This window comes from Oryx dammah, unplaced genomic scaffold (genome assembly GCF_014754425.2).
Source record: "Oryx dammah isolate SB20612 unplaced genomic scaffold, SCBI_Odam_1.1 HiC_scaffold_13, whole genome shotgun sequence".
Classification (NCBI taxonomy): Eukaryota; Metazoa; Chordata; class Mammalia; order Artiodactyla; family Bovidae; genus Oryx; species Oryx dammah.
The window spans coordinates 40,464,238-40,480,785 of record NW_024070197.1 but is presented as its reverse complement, the minus strand read 5'-3'; the positions used below and the strand labels follow the sequence as shown (position 1 = coordinate 40,480,785).

Genomic DNA, 16,548 nt, shown 5'->3' with positions numbered 1-16,548 from the left:
GGCCAAGATTATGACCATGTTAGTGAGTAGCTCAAGTAGAATGAGAGAGCAGATCATTGGAATAGAGGATTCAAAGACATGAGAGGCAAGGGTGTTGGATTGGAAGTTGGTCAAATTGAGCTGGAGAGGAAAATGGTGAGCTGTATGAGGAAGTCTTACTGAAAAAGGGTCATACCTTCAAACTTGTAGATGACCATGTATGTTAACAAATTGATGTTCAGAGCAGGATACAGCAGAAGTACATTAGGGTGAAGCAGGGTGAGAAGCAATGTCAGCAAGTGTTTCTTGACGTTTAAATCTTGCTAATGGTGAATAGAAAGTAAAATTACAACTCACTGATACATTCAGAGTACTTCTGGTGAATTCTCACAAAATATGCTAAGAATATCTTATTTTGGACTTTTTGGTAGCTCCTGTCTTCGTTCCTGGCTAGAACAAGACACCTCCTGCCCCACATGCAGGATGTCTCTTAACATTGCTGACAATAATCGTGTCCGGGAAGACCATCCAGGAGAGAACCTGGATGAGAATTTGGTTCCTGTGGCGGCAGCCGAAGGCAGACCTCGCTTAAACCAGCACAATCACTTCTTCCACTTCGACGGTTAGTTGGTTTCAACCTCTGAAACCCCCCCGCAGGGTGTTCTCCTCTTAGGGGATGCTGTTTTCATTATAACTTGTCCTGTACCGGCTAGTTTAATAATATATTTCAGTTTGGATTGACAATGTTCAGTAAGTATGGATAACACTGAGGAGTTAGTCTATACCAGGCACTTTGCTAGATTCTATGTGAATTGGGGGAGGAAGGGGCTGCAGGGAGGTGGAAGTAGTTACAGTTGAATCAGCCATGCCTGCAGGAGCGAGCTTAATCACTTTAATAGTTAACCATTGCTAATAATTTATTACATTGGTATAATACTTAAGCATATAATGAAGGGTCACTAAATAGTAGTTCCAGTGAGTACTAGGAGGAGAATCAGAGCCGGAAGCCTCTTGCTTTGTCCATGAGATATGAATGTTCAGCCTTCCAGAATGTTAGAAAGAGTTGTATTCATGATAAAACCATACTTAAAATTCTAAGATCATGGGCACCATATCAGGAACTGGTTTATCATCCCTTAATTCACATTACATTGGCCCATTGCTGATTTTCATCTGTTTCAATACCACTAAATTCTGAGTTCACATTTCCTACTCTAAAGTAGGTATCCCTAGACTATTTGTTTAGAAGGATTGCTCTTCCCGTCTCTGATTTGAGTTTCCAAGGGTGGGGCACAGCAGGAGTGGCAACACGTTGAAATCCCTGATAGGAAGGACCAGAGGAGCGGAGTCCATCTCTGAGAAGAGGGGATGGTGACAGCCTGGCTGGCTGAGCAGGTGTAGAGGGGCTGCTTTGTGCCTGCTAATTAAGGCCTCTTCCTCGTCAGACTTCTGAAATAGACAAGTGGATCTTGGACATGGGTTCTGGCTATGTAAGCTATTTTTTATGAATTATTAATGAAAACCTAGTCCAAATTGATAAAGGCAACTTTATTTCTCCTTAGTAAGTACATGAAATAGGTATCCAGCTTTTTCTTGGGCACAAACTGTCCAGGCAAGACTTTTGAGTGGCCCTTGAGCTTGTTTTACATTGCTGGCCTCAGTGCTCCTTTGTGAAGGAGAGGGAAACCCTCCTTAAATATGTGACTTGATATGGGGCTGTTTTAGTGCCGACACCCATGATCTTATAGCTTAGGATCCCCTTCCTTAGGGCCATGGAAGCAGTAGCAGACTTCTTGGTACCCTTAGTCCAACAGCCTGTGTTGTAGTGCTGTTGGAGAAGCATTTTGAATGAGAAAAATAAAGTCTTTAAACCAGATTATTAAGTAGAAACTACTTCATGAAAATGATGTCCCCCGATGAGTAGTGTTTATGAGTAGTGTGAAGAGAAGAGTGAAAGGTCAGCTCCTGTAGCAGCTTTGCAGCCCTGAGCACCTTCCTGACAGCGCGGGCTGTGGGAGGGATGCCGTGCTGTATGGGTCCAGGGCCACTAGGGTGAGGGCAAGCCTGGCGGTGAAGTGTCCTGGAACCTGACTGTGTGGCTTCAGGTCCTGGCCACCGTAACTAGATGCTGGATCTTGGACAAGTTACCTCGCTTCTGAGTGCCTTGGGGACCAACAGGAGTGCTGGAGTCAAATCCCTGAGGAGAGTAAAATAGGAATAATAATAATAAACCCAGGTGGGGTTTTAGTGAGAATTGACACTTGGTCAGAGGCCTGGTGTAAAGGAAGCCCCGGCTAGTAGTGTGACACTCACATGATAGCTAACGTGAGGAGGGCGGCCTCTCAAACCTGCGCTGGATTCTCGTTTGTTTCAGGGTCCCGGATCGCGAGTTGGCTGCCGAGTTTCTCAGTCGAAGTGATGCACACCACCAACATTCTAGGCATTACACAGGCAAGCAACTCCCAGCTCAATGCAATGGTAAGGAGCGCTCACTGCTTTCAGAAGGAGCTTATTAATCAGGAGGGAAGGAGAAGCTGGAGGGCGCGTGCCGTGTGTGTGACCCGGCTGGTCTCACTTTGCTCTGGCAAAACGACAGGGTTTTCAGGGGCATCTTATTCATCGGGACCACTTCAATTCCTGTGTTCTAAAATTGAAACTGACTTACTTGCAGGGAAGGAATGGAGACACAGATGTAGAGGGAGAGAGTGGGACGAAAGGGGAAAGCAGCATCAGCACGTGTGCACTGAGAGGTGCAAGGTGGAGAGCTGCTGAGAAGTTACTGTGCGGCGCGGGGGGCCCAGTGCGGCGCTCTGTGATGACCCGGGGCGGTGGGACGGGAGGAGCGGAAGGAGGCTAGGAGAGGAGGGTGTGTGTATAGTTATGGCTGATGTGCATGGCTCTATGGCAGAAACCAACATAACGCTGTAAAAACTTTAAGACACAATTTAAATAATTACCAAGAAAACAAAATTGAAACTGGTTTGGAAGCGAGCCTTCATTTTACTGATGTGGCAGATAATGTGACCTTTTCTGAGCACTACTAGGGGCACTCTTGTGATCTTCGCTGGTCTTGGGGCGCCTCTTAATGTTCACCACAAGTATTTGGGGAGTTACTGACTTGAGTGAATGTGATTTTTGTTAAAAATTGTAGTAGGCCTACCAAATGTGTTATTTTGACTCCATCTCCTCCCTTCCCAAAATAAATAACTGAGTATACATTCACACACACCCTTATACATGCGTATACGGCCGTGGACACAAGTGTGTGTGTTTATATACACAAACACATACACCGTGAGATGTTGAGACATGCTCTTGGCTCATTCAAGGATATTGTCCAAATACTTCAAGATTCTGTGTATTTTCTAAAGCTTTGTCATCTGATCTTCACTGATTCACCACTGTTGAAATGTAGTGTTCATTATGATGATAAATGCAAGGGTCTTAAAAATGTAAACTGTGTTACTCCTGCCCGAATAGAGCCTCTGGTTGACATGGGCAGGCCTGGCCAGTACTTTAGAAAGTCATTGGTTCATTTGTTTGTCCATTAACTTATCTTAGTGTATTTATTCAGCAAATGTGTAGTGAAAGCCTGTTCCCAAGATGGGCTCTGTGCTATGTCAACAAATTGCGTCGCACCTGGACTGTCAACAGGGTGGACAGGGGTCCTGCTCTCAAGAAGTGTGACTTCTTCATGGGGGGAGAGAGGGAGACCGACTGTAAACACAGACAGACGAGGTCATTGCCAATGGGGGGCTTTGCAGGCTGCAGGGCAGGTAATGTGGAGTGGTGAACACAGACTGTTCTAGAAGAGACATTCAGAGAAGACTTAAGAGGTGATATTTAAGCTGAGACAGGAAGGGTGGAAAGGAGACAGTGGAAACAGAAGGTGCAATGGCCATGAGGTGAGAATGTTCTGGAAACTAAGGGAAGTGATTGTGGTTGGAGCATGTAAGTCGAAACCAAGACTGTGACATAATCAAGGTTGCAGAGCAGGTCATGTGGGGATGTGTAGGCCACAGTCCAGTTTGGATTCTGTAATGAAAGTGTTACTGGGCCATTCGGGGCTTTTTTTTTTCCTGCCCCAGGTGACTGTGACTGACAGGACTGTTAGCAGAAAATAATTTACTTCTGAGAGAATGACATTTATGGGGCGGAAATGGAACCAGTAAGACCAGTGAGGAGGCTGTTGCAATAGTTCAGGCAAAAAAGGATGGTGGCTTGGACCAGGGTGTTGGAAATTAAGATGAAAAGAAATGGCAGATTGAAGGCTTTTTGAAAATGAACTGATAGGTCTTGACAGTGCTTTTGGTTTGGATGCAGGGTAGTGGGGCGGAGGGAGTGTTGGTTTTCAGTTAAGCAGCTGAGCAGACAGTTGTGCCAGGTATTGAGATGGGCAGGACTGAGGGAGGAGCAGATGGAGGACAGGACCTCGGCCTTCTGTTTGGCTGGGGACCTTGGGGTGTCCGTGAGTCAGCCAAGTAGAGATGTCATGTAGACAGTTGCGGACCTCAAGAAAGAGATCCAGCTGGAGAGAGACATTTGGGAGCTTCAAGTCGTAGGGGACTGGATCTCTTCAGGGGAAAGAAGGTGGCTCACAAAGAGAAGAGGGCTCAGGGCTGAGGACTGGCAGAGAGAGAGGAGCCGTGGTGGCGACTGAGAAGGAAGGAAACCCCAGGAGAAGAGGCAGGTCGGGCATGTGGTAATTCTTAGCAGATGAAGTCAGAGGTGCATCTTGAGTGTGGCAGAGTGGAGGTGGTTATCAGCTAGAGAGGAACAAGCAGTTTCCAAGGCTTGAGGGGTTGAATTCTAGATTGTTGGATTGGAAAATGAGTGGGAGCTGAAGACACTCAGTAGCTGGCAGTGTGTTACAAGATGGTACAAAGAAGTAAGGTGGTAGCTTAATAGGGGTGTGCCATCAGAGGAGTTTTGGTTGATTTTTTTTTCTTTAAGATTTTTGAGCAGGCCATTGATCCACAAATTTCAGAACCTGTAGGGAATTTCCCTGGTGGTTCAGTGGTTAAGACTCCGTGCTTCCACCGCAGGGGGCATAGGTTCTATCCCTGGTCAGTGAAATAAGATCCCCCATGCTTTGAGCCATGACCAAAAACACCCCCAGAATCAAAACCAAAACCTATAGAGAGTATCTGGTGAAGTCACACTCCTGTCCTTGCCTCCGTCTGCCCAGACTCCCTCCTCTCACGGAATAACACTTTTGATCAGTTTTTCTGTGTTGTGTTCTCTCATAATGTTTACATACACATAGACGCAAGTGCTAAGTATGTATTCTTTTTCTTTTCCCCACGGGTCATCTTTTTTTTTTTTTTTTTTCTATTTTTTGTTGTTCAGCTGCTCAGTCGTGTCGATTCTCTGCAACCCCATGAAGTGCAGCATACCAGGCTTCCCTGTTCTTCACCATCTCCTGGAGTTTGCTCAAACTCATGTCCATTGAGTCGGTGATGCCATCCAACCGTCTCATCCTCTGTTGCCCCCTTCTCCTCATGCCCTGAATCTTTCCCAGCATCAGTTTTTTCCAGTGCGTCACATACCATACACTTAACCACCTTTAAGTGTGCAGTTCAGTGGTGTTAAGTATATTCATGTTTGTATGCAGCTGTCACCACCATCCATTTCCAGAACTCTGCATCTTGCAAAACTGAAGCGCTAACCCAATAAGCAGGAACTCCCCATTCCCTCCTTCCTAGCCCCTGGCAACCACCATTCTCCTTTCTTTCTCTATGAATTTGACTCTAGGGACCTCATTTAAGCAGAATCATAAATTTTTTTTGGTGACTGGCTTATTTTACTAAGCTTTATGTTCTCAAGGTTCAGCTGTGATGTAGCATGTGTCAGAGTTTCCTTCCTTCTTAAGGCTGAATAAATATCCGCTTGTATGGACAGACCACATTTGGCTTATCCATTCGTCTGTCAGTGGACACTTGAGTTGCTTCCATGCTTTAGCTATCGTGAGTAATGGGACTATGAATATGGGTGTATGGATATCTCTTTGAGACCCTGCTCTTAGTTCTTTTCTGTACCCAAGAGTCTTTTTAAAAAGATCCTAAAGCATGCTTGGTATGCAAATAGGAATGATCACTAGAGGGGGAGAGATTGATGGTACAGAACAGAGTTAACTGAAGGCACAGTTCTTGAGGTGGAGGATGGGCTGGGCGCCAGAGCCAGGAGAGAGGCATTCATTCACCTTGATTGGGGGAGGGATGGACATGGCTGTAGGCATGTCATTTTGAGATACAGTTTTTTTTTAAGGCATGGAGCATAGTAACCATTTAGGTAGACACAACCTACGTGTCCGTAAGAGATGAATGGATTATGAAAATGGTCACAATAGGACACAATGGGAGTATGATTCAGCCAGCCAAAAAACTTTGAGGATATTGTGCTAAGTGAAATCAGCTAGTTACAAAGAAAGACAAATACTGCGTGATTCCACTCACATGAGGTATCTAAATTACTCAGGCTCTTAGAAACAGGAAGTCGAATGGCTGCATGGGGAAGGGGCAGTGGGGAGTTGCCCTTAAGTGGGTGTTAGAGCTGTGGTTTTGCCAAGATGAAGGTATTCTGGGGATGTCTTGCACGGCAGTGTGTGTGTAGTTAACACTGCTGTACACTTAAAAATGGTTAAGATGGGTGATTGTATATGATTTTGACCATTAAGAGAAAAAAGACCAGGCTTCCTGCTGGCTTCTGCTGTCTCAGTGAAGCACTCAGCCAGGTCATCAGCAGAGAGAGAGAGAGGAACGTCGTGATAGCAGATGGCCTGGGAATGCGACCGCCCCGGTGCTCTGCGCGGGTACTTTAGGCTCAGTCAGATGTTGAAGCTCTTCAGGCTGATCACCTCACCTGCCCCCTTAAGAAAGTCAGAGTCCATGGGCGCATAAACCTCCCAGGAATGAGAATTACCTTGGAGTTGATGCGTTTAGAATTCTAAACAGACAGGTCCTGGTGTTCTTCCTCCCCATCCACAGTGGATTGGAATAGTCTATTTTTAGCACAACTAATTTACTGGCACAATATATTTTTTATAAAGATCTAATATGTAGTTTGCTGCACTTTCTGGGAGAAATGCTTTGGACTGACTTTATTTGGGAAACTAAGGGGGAGCTGTTTATGAATAGAGAAGAATGTTATCTGAGAATCCAGGTTGTTGTGGACTGTTGCCCAGTTAGCTTTGACTTGACCTGGGTTTTGAAAGACTATCAGCTCATGTTCATAGAAACAATATAGGATCCCAGGACAGCAGAGCGCCAGGTCCTTCTGTGCTAGACACGTGTTTTGCCCTCTCTGCCCCAACAGTGACCCAAGCAAAGCTTTAAGCAGCTTTCACCCTGGTGTTTCCTCTCTCGGTCTGACGCTGAGACACATTCCCCCTCTTTCTAGTTACGACAACATGGTCCTCTCCCAACAGTAGACTTTCTTGTGCCTCTGAAGCAGTTCTATTTTTCCTCCTCATTTTTTCTTTTGATCATTGGGACTTTTTCCACATATAAAACCGTGAATATAAGTGTTTGTAAAATAAATATACATGCATGAGAAAAAAATCTGGAGCTGCTCAAATGAACGTACAGGTGGTGGCATGCGAGATCTCTGCCTGCTTCCCTCTGTACATGTGACCACCTAGAGCCCTGATGGCCTCTGTGACATTTCTAGAGCACAGTTTGAGAACTTCAGCTCTGGAGCAGTATTAGCAATTACATTCTTTAGAATCTTACCCGCACCACACCCCACCCCCGCCGCCGCCCCCGCTGGCCAAAGTGTAACTTACATACAGTAAGTTCAGAGTTTTTAGTAACCATCTCTATGAGTTTTGTCAGACCCATTCAGTAGTGTAACCAGCACCATAATCAGAATACAGGGCGGCTCCATTCCCCCTCCCCTCAGATTCCATTGTGCCCCTTTGTAATCGATCACTTCTGCTTCCACCCCAGCCTCTCGGAACCACCTATAAGTTTTCTACCCTTATAGTCTTGCTTATTCTGGAATGTCATATAAATGGAATCCTTAGATTGTAAAGAATCTGCCTGCAATGTGGGAGACCCAGGTTCGATCCCTGGGTTGGGAAGATTCCCCTGGAGAAGGGAATGGCAACCCATTCCAGTATTCTTGCCTGGAGAATCCCAGAAAAAGAGGAGCCTGACAGGCTAGAGTCTGTGGGGTCACAAAGAGTCAGACACGACTGAGCAACTAACACTGTCACCATTTTACAGTACATAGCCTTTTGAGTGGAACATTTTTCACATAACACATTTGAATTTCATCTATTGTTCCTTCTAGGAATATATAACTTTAAGGAGAATATGTTTTATACCTGTTACTGAGCTTTTTTTTTTTTTTGGTGCCAAACCCTAGGATTGAATAAAATGAATACTTTTTAAAGCTAGAATATTCTAATTCAGTCTGCCTGAGGGGTGTATGTCTGTGCTTTTTTTATTTGGAGTTGATGCCGTCACCAAATTTCCCATTTGGCCTTCTGGAGAAGTCCTCCATGTGACGGTGATCTGCGGTGTGGCAGTGGCCCCCGTCCTTGTGTTTTCACGGCAGGTCACCGAGTTCAGTGCCCAGAGCCTGCCTCACCCCGCGACCTGAGGGAGTGACTGTGCAGAGTGACTGCATCCGTGGCCTCTTTGTATCCCTGCAGGCTCATCAGATTCAAGAGATGTTTCCCCAGGTGCCATACCACCTGGTGCTACAAGACCTCCAGCTGACGCGCTCGGTTGAAATAACAACAGACAACATTCTGGAAGGACGGATTCAAGTACCTTTTCCCACACAGGTAAACTGAGGTTCAGGCATGACAAGTGAATTCTGTCCTCACCAAAGTTTAATCTTCTAAACTAACGTTTTAGTTACTTAACAGCTGAGTATCATTTATGACTTGATGAAGGGTTTCTGTGAATTCCCTAACTTTCCAAATTATGATTGAGAACAGACTCATCCAGGAGGCCTGGCTGAAGACAAGGACACAAATATTTGGCTGATTTTTTATGCAGATGTATACCCCAAACCAGTTTGCCCTCACCAGCCCAGGAGGTCATAGTATCAGTTCACTTTTCGACAAGGATTTGCAGTCTTTTTCTAGCAGATTGAAGTATTTTAGGCCTTGCAAGCCATGCATTAACTGTTGTAACTTCTTAATTCCATGCTGCAGTGCTGAAGTAGCCGTGGACAATATGGAAATGAATGTACATGACTGTGTTCCAGTAAAACTTTATTTACAGAAACCGTTGGAGTAACCTGTCCTATAGGCTGCAGTTTGCCAACCCTGGCCATGGGAGATAGCACCCTCAGCTGGCTTTGCACATCAGTGTGGCTTTCCACTGGGTATAATTCCTCTCTGTGTGAGGCTTGTTTTTTCACTTTTTTAATAAAGATCCTGTCTGCTGGCCCATCATAAAACCTCTTTGATGGGTACAAGAAGTATTGACATTTTAAAGACAAGCTTTCCAGCAGGACCAAGGAGTGAATATGTGATTAGAGTATCATTAGAGCTTCCCAAGTGGCTCGGTGGTAAAGAGTCCACCTGCCAGTGCAGGAGGTGTGCCTTGGATCCCTGGGTCAGGAAGATCCCCTGGAGGAGGAAACAGCACCCCACTCCAGTATTCTGACCTAGAGAATCCCTTGGATAGAGGAGCCTGGCGGGCTATAGTCCGTGGGGTCACAGAGAGTCAGACACGACTAAGTGACTGAGCCACATGCAGGCTATCAAATACCAAGAAATTACTCAGTTTTGATATGCCAAAACATGGAAATCTGTTAGTAAAAATCTTAAAATGTGAGAATCTTTGAAGAGGGAATAAGCCTGGAATTGGTAGTCGAAGGGGTTGAGGTATTAGAGGTGGCTCTGTGTTCCTTACCTGTAGGAACTGGCTGTTGCTCTGGGAGCAGACGCTGAGAAGGATTTGGATGCCAGTAGTTAATTTGAGAAGTGTTCTGGGAACCACGCAGTACTTCCCTGGTGGCTCAGATGGTAAAGAATCTGCCTGCAATGCAGGAGACCTGGGTTCAGTCCCTGGGTTGGGAAGATCCCCTGGAGAAGGCAATGGCTACCCACTCCAGTATTCTTGCCTGGAGAACTCCATAGACATAGGAGCCTGGCGGACTGTAGTCCATTGGATCATTAAGTTGGACAGGACTGAGTGACTGACATTTTCTGGGAACCATGAGAAGGAGTCTAGGAAACACAGGCAGCATGTGGGACTGTGAGGTGGGTTACGGACTTGTTGTCCAGCAGGTCAGCATCATGGATGTCTAGAGCTCGAGGCCACTGGAGGCTTCTGGGATCCAGTGTAGAATTCACGTGCCTCCTGATGGAAGAGGAGCTGGGGTGTTTATACACCAGTTCCCATCAGTTGTTGGCAGAGGGCCTCCTCTGAGGAGTGTGGAGATCCCTCAAACAGCCAGAGTGAGTCCTTGGGCGATGAAATACAGAAACCAGCCAGCCGGCACCGAGGGGACAGACTTGCAGGGACGAGGGCAGGGTCCCGAGGTATCTGCCATGTCGGCTAGGGTCTCAGCCTGGCTGAGCGTGAGGACAGCGGCACCTAGTTGATAGGACGTTGAGGTGGATGAGATGGCCGTGTCGGGGCTTTTCCACAGTGTCCTGTCTGTCCTCCTGTTGTGTTTTGCTGCTGTTGTGCAGTTATTATTACTGAAAGGGAAATTAAACGTTGATGACTCTCGGACTTAGGCCTCGGACTCCTTTGTCGGGTCATTAATCCAGCATTCTCGTGTCTTGGATGCCGGGGATTGGTTGAACTCAGCCTGTTGGGGCTGTAGCTCCTCCCCACCACCCCAGGCCCCCCTGTACCTGTTCCTTGAGTTCAGAGCGGCTCTGCATTGTCTGTGCTGCTGTATCTCTTTCAGCGGTCAGAGAGCATCAGGCCCGCATTGAACAGCCCCGTGGAAAGGCCAAACGGCGAGCAGGAGGACGGAGAAGCTTCTGTTCAGGTAAGGCCTGTGCCCTAGAGACCGAGGAGGAGTGGGGTGGGGCGCCTGGCGGTGGGCTTCGTCCGCCTCTGATGTGGGTGTGACAGTGCTCGAGTAGTGAGCAGGCCGTATGCCAGTCCTGTCTCAGCATGTGAGGCTAACAAACCTCACTGTGCCCGGGTGTGGCCGGCAGCCCACTCCCTGGGGACTATCCTCAGGACCTGGAGGAGAAAGGGGCCATGCGCTCCTGGCCAGGCCTGCCACCATGCACTTGAGTGTAGCACTAGGAAGGGTGCGGAGGGGCTGAGCCCAGGACTCGGGGTGACCACGTGGGCCCCACTCTCCAGAGCCGAGGTCATCAGGTTATTCTCCCCTCCACCTCTCTTGTTGAGCTCAGCATTTGCAGGAACTTCCACACATTTCACCAACAGGAGACCCCCGGGGTGGGGGGAAGCATAGTTATCTTGGGAACCAAATCTGTCTAGATAAGCACTCTGGGTGACCGGGGGTGAATGCCCCCAACCGAAAACAGCTCCCTTGTCCGCTGTGCAGGGCAGAGGTACCTCCACCCTGAGCTCTTCACCCTACAGCCTGGGGGTGCCAGTTCACATTCATTTTTTGTAATTCCCGTTTGCTTATCGATGACTGTACTTGCTGGAAACTTTCTTAAGGGACTGAAAACCCCCAAGCAACCCTATCTTTGCATTTCCTTGTGTGTGTGAGATGTGTGGGGCTCCCCACACAGGGAAGGGGTCCGAGGAGGGCACTGCCTTCCCTCCAGTGGGAGTCAGGGCTCTTCGGAAGCAGCTGCTTTCACCTCACGTGTCTTTCCCTACAAACAGGAAACTCTAAAAACTCCTAAGACTTCTTCAGATCTGTTGCTGAGTTAAAATGTTCATATCCGAATCTGTAGCTGGGTTGTGCAGTATTTGTAAAATGGTGTCTGGCTTCTGAAGAAGAGGATCATTGCCTTTCCAGTTTTCGTAGCTGGCTTAGCTCTGATTTAGATGCTGGGCTTACTGGGTGGCCTTGTGGGTACAGCACATTCAATTTCTGTCTTGATTTCCCAACTTTCTTTTCAGAGTGAGCCTGAAGGTTTCTGACTTTTTTTTTAATGTAGTGAAATTAAAGTACTTGTTTCACAAAGAAGCTTGCTATATAACACTTTCGGCTGTTCTCAGGAAGTAATAAGTTCTTGGAAAACAGACAGTCATTTAATAAACACCTCGATTTAGCCCAGTCAGCAGATCAGCTCTGCCTGTTAATTCGAGGCCTTCCCTCTGCCCAAGCTCAGGCCTGCATGGATCAGGCTTGGAGGCCTGTGGGAGCCTGAGGGTGGGGTTCCATGCCCTTCCTTCCATCTCTGCCTCCACCTCCACTCATTGGCTCTTCTTCCCAACTCCTCTAGGATCAGACTCAGGAGGAGAGAGGGTTAGGATGGGCCATGTGACCCCAGGGTCAGTAGGTGGGGGTGTGTGTGTGTATTACAGCTGTTATTTTAGAGATCTTTCTATCCTGTCTAGTACCAGAAACCTTGAGTATTCTTCCTTTGAACTTGGACTGTCTTTCAACAGCCAGCCCTTACTTCGTGGGGCCCCCTCACCCCTTCCAGTGGTCCTCTTGGGCAGTCTCTCAGCAGCCTTGGGCTGGATCCTCCCGTAGGACCCATGTCTCCTCCCGTAGGACCCATGTCTCCTCCCCAGAGCGCACACAGTGGTGCCTTAGAGTTGGCGGACCTTACAGTTGTTCCCGTCAAAGCCTTTTTAAAATCTGCTGCAAGCCGGTTTCTTCCTGCCAGGTCTCTCAGGTGTGTGAGAGTCGTCATCGGCCCCCATGTCCCCCAGCCTCTAGGGTGTGTAAGTCAGGCCCCGGGATTCTCTTGACATTCCTCCCTTGCTCATCTGAGAAGCCGGAGAAGCGCTCCCACCAGAAACTCTTTAAAATAGGCTTCTCAGCCACTTGCTCCTCAATTCTGTCTTCACCTTGGGCTGATGCTGGCCAGCCTGGGTCTGGAAGCACGAGCAACGCAGATGGCCCCTAACCAAGACTGCGGAGGGCCTTGGGCATTGTCTTGGCCTTCACAGCTGCAGCTGTAATGGAGAGAGCCCCATTATTACATCCTGTGACTCGAGCACAGTATCTCATGTCTGTTTTAAAAAAGATACTAAGAATTTACCTTTCTTATCTGCCTAGCTGTTCTCAGAGTCAAATGAGGGTATAAAATTTGTGCAGTACATGTGGTAAGACTTGTTGAAATTTTAGAGCCATAAGTAGTGGTGAGCAGAAAATTCCCAGAATGCAAATTAGTAGTTAACTTGTGTGTCTTCCGAGAGGACAGTTTCGAGGTGCTTCTGTTTTCCATATGGTAATCCTTCGCTTACTCCCCAGTGCTGAGCATGCCGTGGTGAGTCAGGCCCTGCCCATCAGGAACCCATGTCTGCTGGCATGTGTTTCTCGGTCCCTGCCTGGTAGCCTGTCTCCTTTGGGGTCTGGAAGAGCATCATGAGGGGCTCTGGTCAGGTGGGGAACTGGACTGCTCACGGCAACCCCTTGCTTCCTTGTGTCCAGACAGAGCGGGTGCCGCTGGACCTCAGCCCTCGGCTGGAGGCGGCGCTGGACTTCGGCGAGCTGGAGGCGGAGCCCCGTGAGGGGGGGGCCTTTGAGGCCCGGGGCAGCCGCTTCTCCAAGTCGGCGGACGAGAGGCAGCGCATGCTGGCGCAGCGGAAGGATGACCTGGTGCAGCAGGCGCGGAGGTGAGCGGCCCGCAGCGCCGTCCCGGGCGCCGCCCGCCCGTTCCTGGGCCCGCGAGCCCTGCCGCAGGCGCCAGCGTTGGAGCGCTAGCGCCTGTCACCCGCAGTTTCCAGTCTCAGACCTCTGCTGAAAAGCCAGAGGATCTGGCAGTACTGGGCCACCCGATAACCTCTGGCCAGCACCGCCAGCGTCCCCTGTAGGCGCTTTAACCCACATTCCCATGGTCAGTACTTCTGTGCCAGCGTGTTCTAGACCCTTTATGTTAGCTACTTTCTCATTCTCTTAACTCTAAGAGGGAGCACGGTGATTATCCCCATTAAACAGACTTAAAGCTGAAGAAACCAAGGCCTCGAGTGCCTCATGCCGCCCTGGTGCCCAGCTCCTGAGTCCTCCGTCCTGACCACTCTGCACGGCCAGCCTCAGAGCACGGCTACATCCCCGCAAGCCCCAGCCCCGGGTGGGGGCAGCCAGAGGGAGAATGTTCTCTTGACTTGGCAGGCACTGGGTGGTTAAACATTTGGTGCCAGGGCTGGTGTGTTGTTCCCGTGGGTGGGTTTGGTGCCCAGCGCCAGCCTGGTGAGTAGGGACTTCACGCTGTGTGTGTTCGGCGGGTGGAGGAGAGAGAGGGGCTGAGCAGCCTCTGCTGCAGAGACCTTCCGCCCCTCCATTCAGGGCGGGATGTCTTGTTTACGGGGTGGTGCTGAGTGACAGCTTTGTGGCCGTGCCGGGGAAGGGGGAATTACGGAAGCACATAGTGTGTTTCTGTGTGCCTGCCTTCCAGAGCTCCCCGGGTCCCTCACTTGCACCTTTGGTTTTTGGTAGGCGTTTCTTGAACAGAAGTTCTGAAGATGACTCGGCCTCAGAGAGCTGCCTCCCCTCAGAAGGGACGACCTCTGACCCTGTGACCCTGCGTCGAAGGATGCTGGCCGCTGCGGCCGAGCGGAGACTTCAGAAGCAGCAGACCTCCTAGCGCTTCCTTGCCTTCCTCGCCGCCTCAGCCCGAGCCGCGTGCCCGGCCTGCTGAAGAGGCCTGTCCCCAGTTGGGCCTGCTGTGTGAAGAAGCGGGCTTGACTGCATCACCGCTGTATAAAGCATGTGGTCTTAATAGTGTTTGGACAGCTGACAGATTTAATCCTTTTTTGTAATACTTTCTATGTGACATTTCTCTTCCCTTAGAAACACTGCACATTTTAACTCTAGGTATGATCTCTTCTGTATTGACTGGACTTTGGAGGGGTGGGGAAGATCAAGAGGAGGTGGGCAACCAAAGACCTGAAGCAGGCAATGTCCATGACTGCCTTATGCAGAAGTCCTAACAGATGCCGGTGTCTTTAGCTCCAAATGTGGCAGGAAGTGTGTGCGCAGCAGATGGAGGTTGGAGGCAGGGGGATCCATACAAAGCAGCGTGGAGATGGACAGACAGAGCCTGACTCCACACCTCTGGGTAATTTCTGTTGTCCAGCTGCTGTTCTTAGTGAGGAGGCATTCAGAATGTCACAGAGTGAGGCCAGAGCTACAGGCTTCTGGACCCCTGGGCCGGCGGGGCCTCATGGAAAAACCGTGTTTGGTTTGATAACTGGAGCAGAGCAAGGGAAAGCCCAGGGATGTGGTGTGAGGAGGTGACAGTTGTGTCCCAGGACATCTGGGACTTTCCGAGCCCCCTGTCCAGAGCTGGCTTTACTTCCATTAATGCTGGTGCTCCTCCATCTATGAGTACGCCCTGCGTGTCCATCCTCTCCTCTCTGTATTTCATTGTCCCCTGCCCACCTGCCCCTAGACATGGGGAAGGTCAGCACTGACAGGGTTAAGCAGCAAGCTTTGGTTCGTGGTTTTAATTCCTTGGTAAAGTCAACTAGGCAATGCCAAAGGCTGTGGGTTTGGTCTTTGGGGATGGGAGAGTACTTCTTGGAGGGCTTCATTGAAGAAATAAATGATACCTTTTGTAGCTTTCTTCCCTGGAGCCCTTCATTTTCATAACTGTGTTGGTTAAAAGGTGAGGTATTGTCTCCACCTGCCTTGGAGCAGACCCAGATCTGAACTTTTTCAAATCCTTGACAAATTTCACTTGAAGGGTTTGAAACACGCAATCATAGCTTACATAGTTCAGTTTTATGTCCTACTGGATTAATTTTTTTTTTTTAATGTTGGAAAGCATAGTTTTATGGTAGTCCTTTTGGGAAGAATCCAGTATTACCTAAAATTGGCAAAGTTAAATGTATTTTACATAACAAAGTTTTTAGGATGTTGAGAAGTAATTGAAAATAGCACGATGAGTACGTGTTTAGGCTGAGATAATTTATTTCAATAAATCTTTCAAAAGCCTTATCTTGAAATGCTGTTAGTAAATTTCTGTGATTTTTTTTTTCTTTTAAAATTTATTTTGCTGAGAGCATAGCTATTTGTTTTTACTGTAAAAGAACAACAACAATAATAATAAAAAGCAAACTGTCCTAAGGTGGTGGTGCGTGTAGCTTGGAGCTAAGGCAGTTTTCTTCAGAAGTGCAGAAATTAGATTGTGTTTTGATGTTGTGTATTCTGTTTTGGTTGGTGGGTTTTTCTTTAGAATTGTGTGTGTGTGTGCGATGTGCCCCTTTAAAGATGATACCAATTCCGTGTGTTCTTATGGTTCAAATGTGTGAAAGAATGTTTTGGAGTCAATTTTAGAGGGTCCTGAGACAATGGAATACAGCAATATGACAGTGATCACAGGAGAGACATGCCTTTAAAACGACCCCAAAGAGAGGTCCTAAATTCACCCTTGGATTTTATGCCTGCATAGGAAAGGATTCTGTGCACTTACTGTCTCTTGGCTTCTGTTGCTTCTTGGGGATATCTGGGACAGACTAAAGGCAAGGGCAGGATGCTGGGCCAGCC

The 16,548-nt window shown here is 48.2% G+C and overlaps 1 protein-coding gene across 1 annotated transcript in view; it reads left to right on the top strand.

Moving 5' to 3' along the window:
• Positions 1-16,111, top strand: part of AMFR (autocrine motility factor receptor) — a 45,248-nt gene extending 29,137 nt beyond the window's left edge. Inside the window, exons 9-14 of the mRNA XM_040254011.1 lie at positions 411-601; positions 2,354-2,457; positions 8,636-8,770; positions 10,861-10,944; positions 13,492-13,676; positions 14,497-16,111. Coding sequence (XP_040109945.1) covers positions 411-601; positions 2,354-2,457; positions 8,636-8,770; positions 10,861-10,944; positions 13,492-13,676; positions 14,497-14,644 — 847 coding nt within the window. The 3' untranslated portion in view covers positions 14,645-16,111. The remainder of the gene's footprint in view (positions 1-410; positions 602-2,353; positions 2,458-8,635; positions 8,771-10,860; positions 10,945-13,491; positions 13,677-14,496) is intronic.
• The last annotated feature ends 437 nt before the right edge of the window (positions 16,112-16,548 follow it).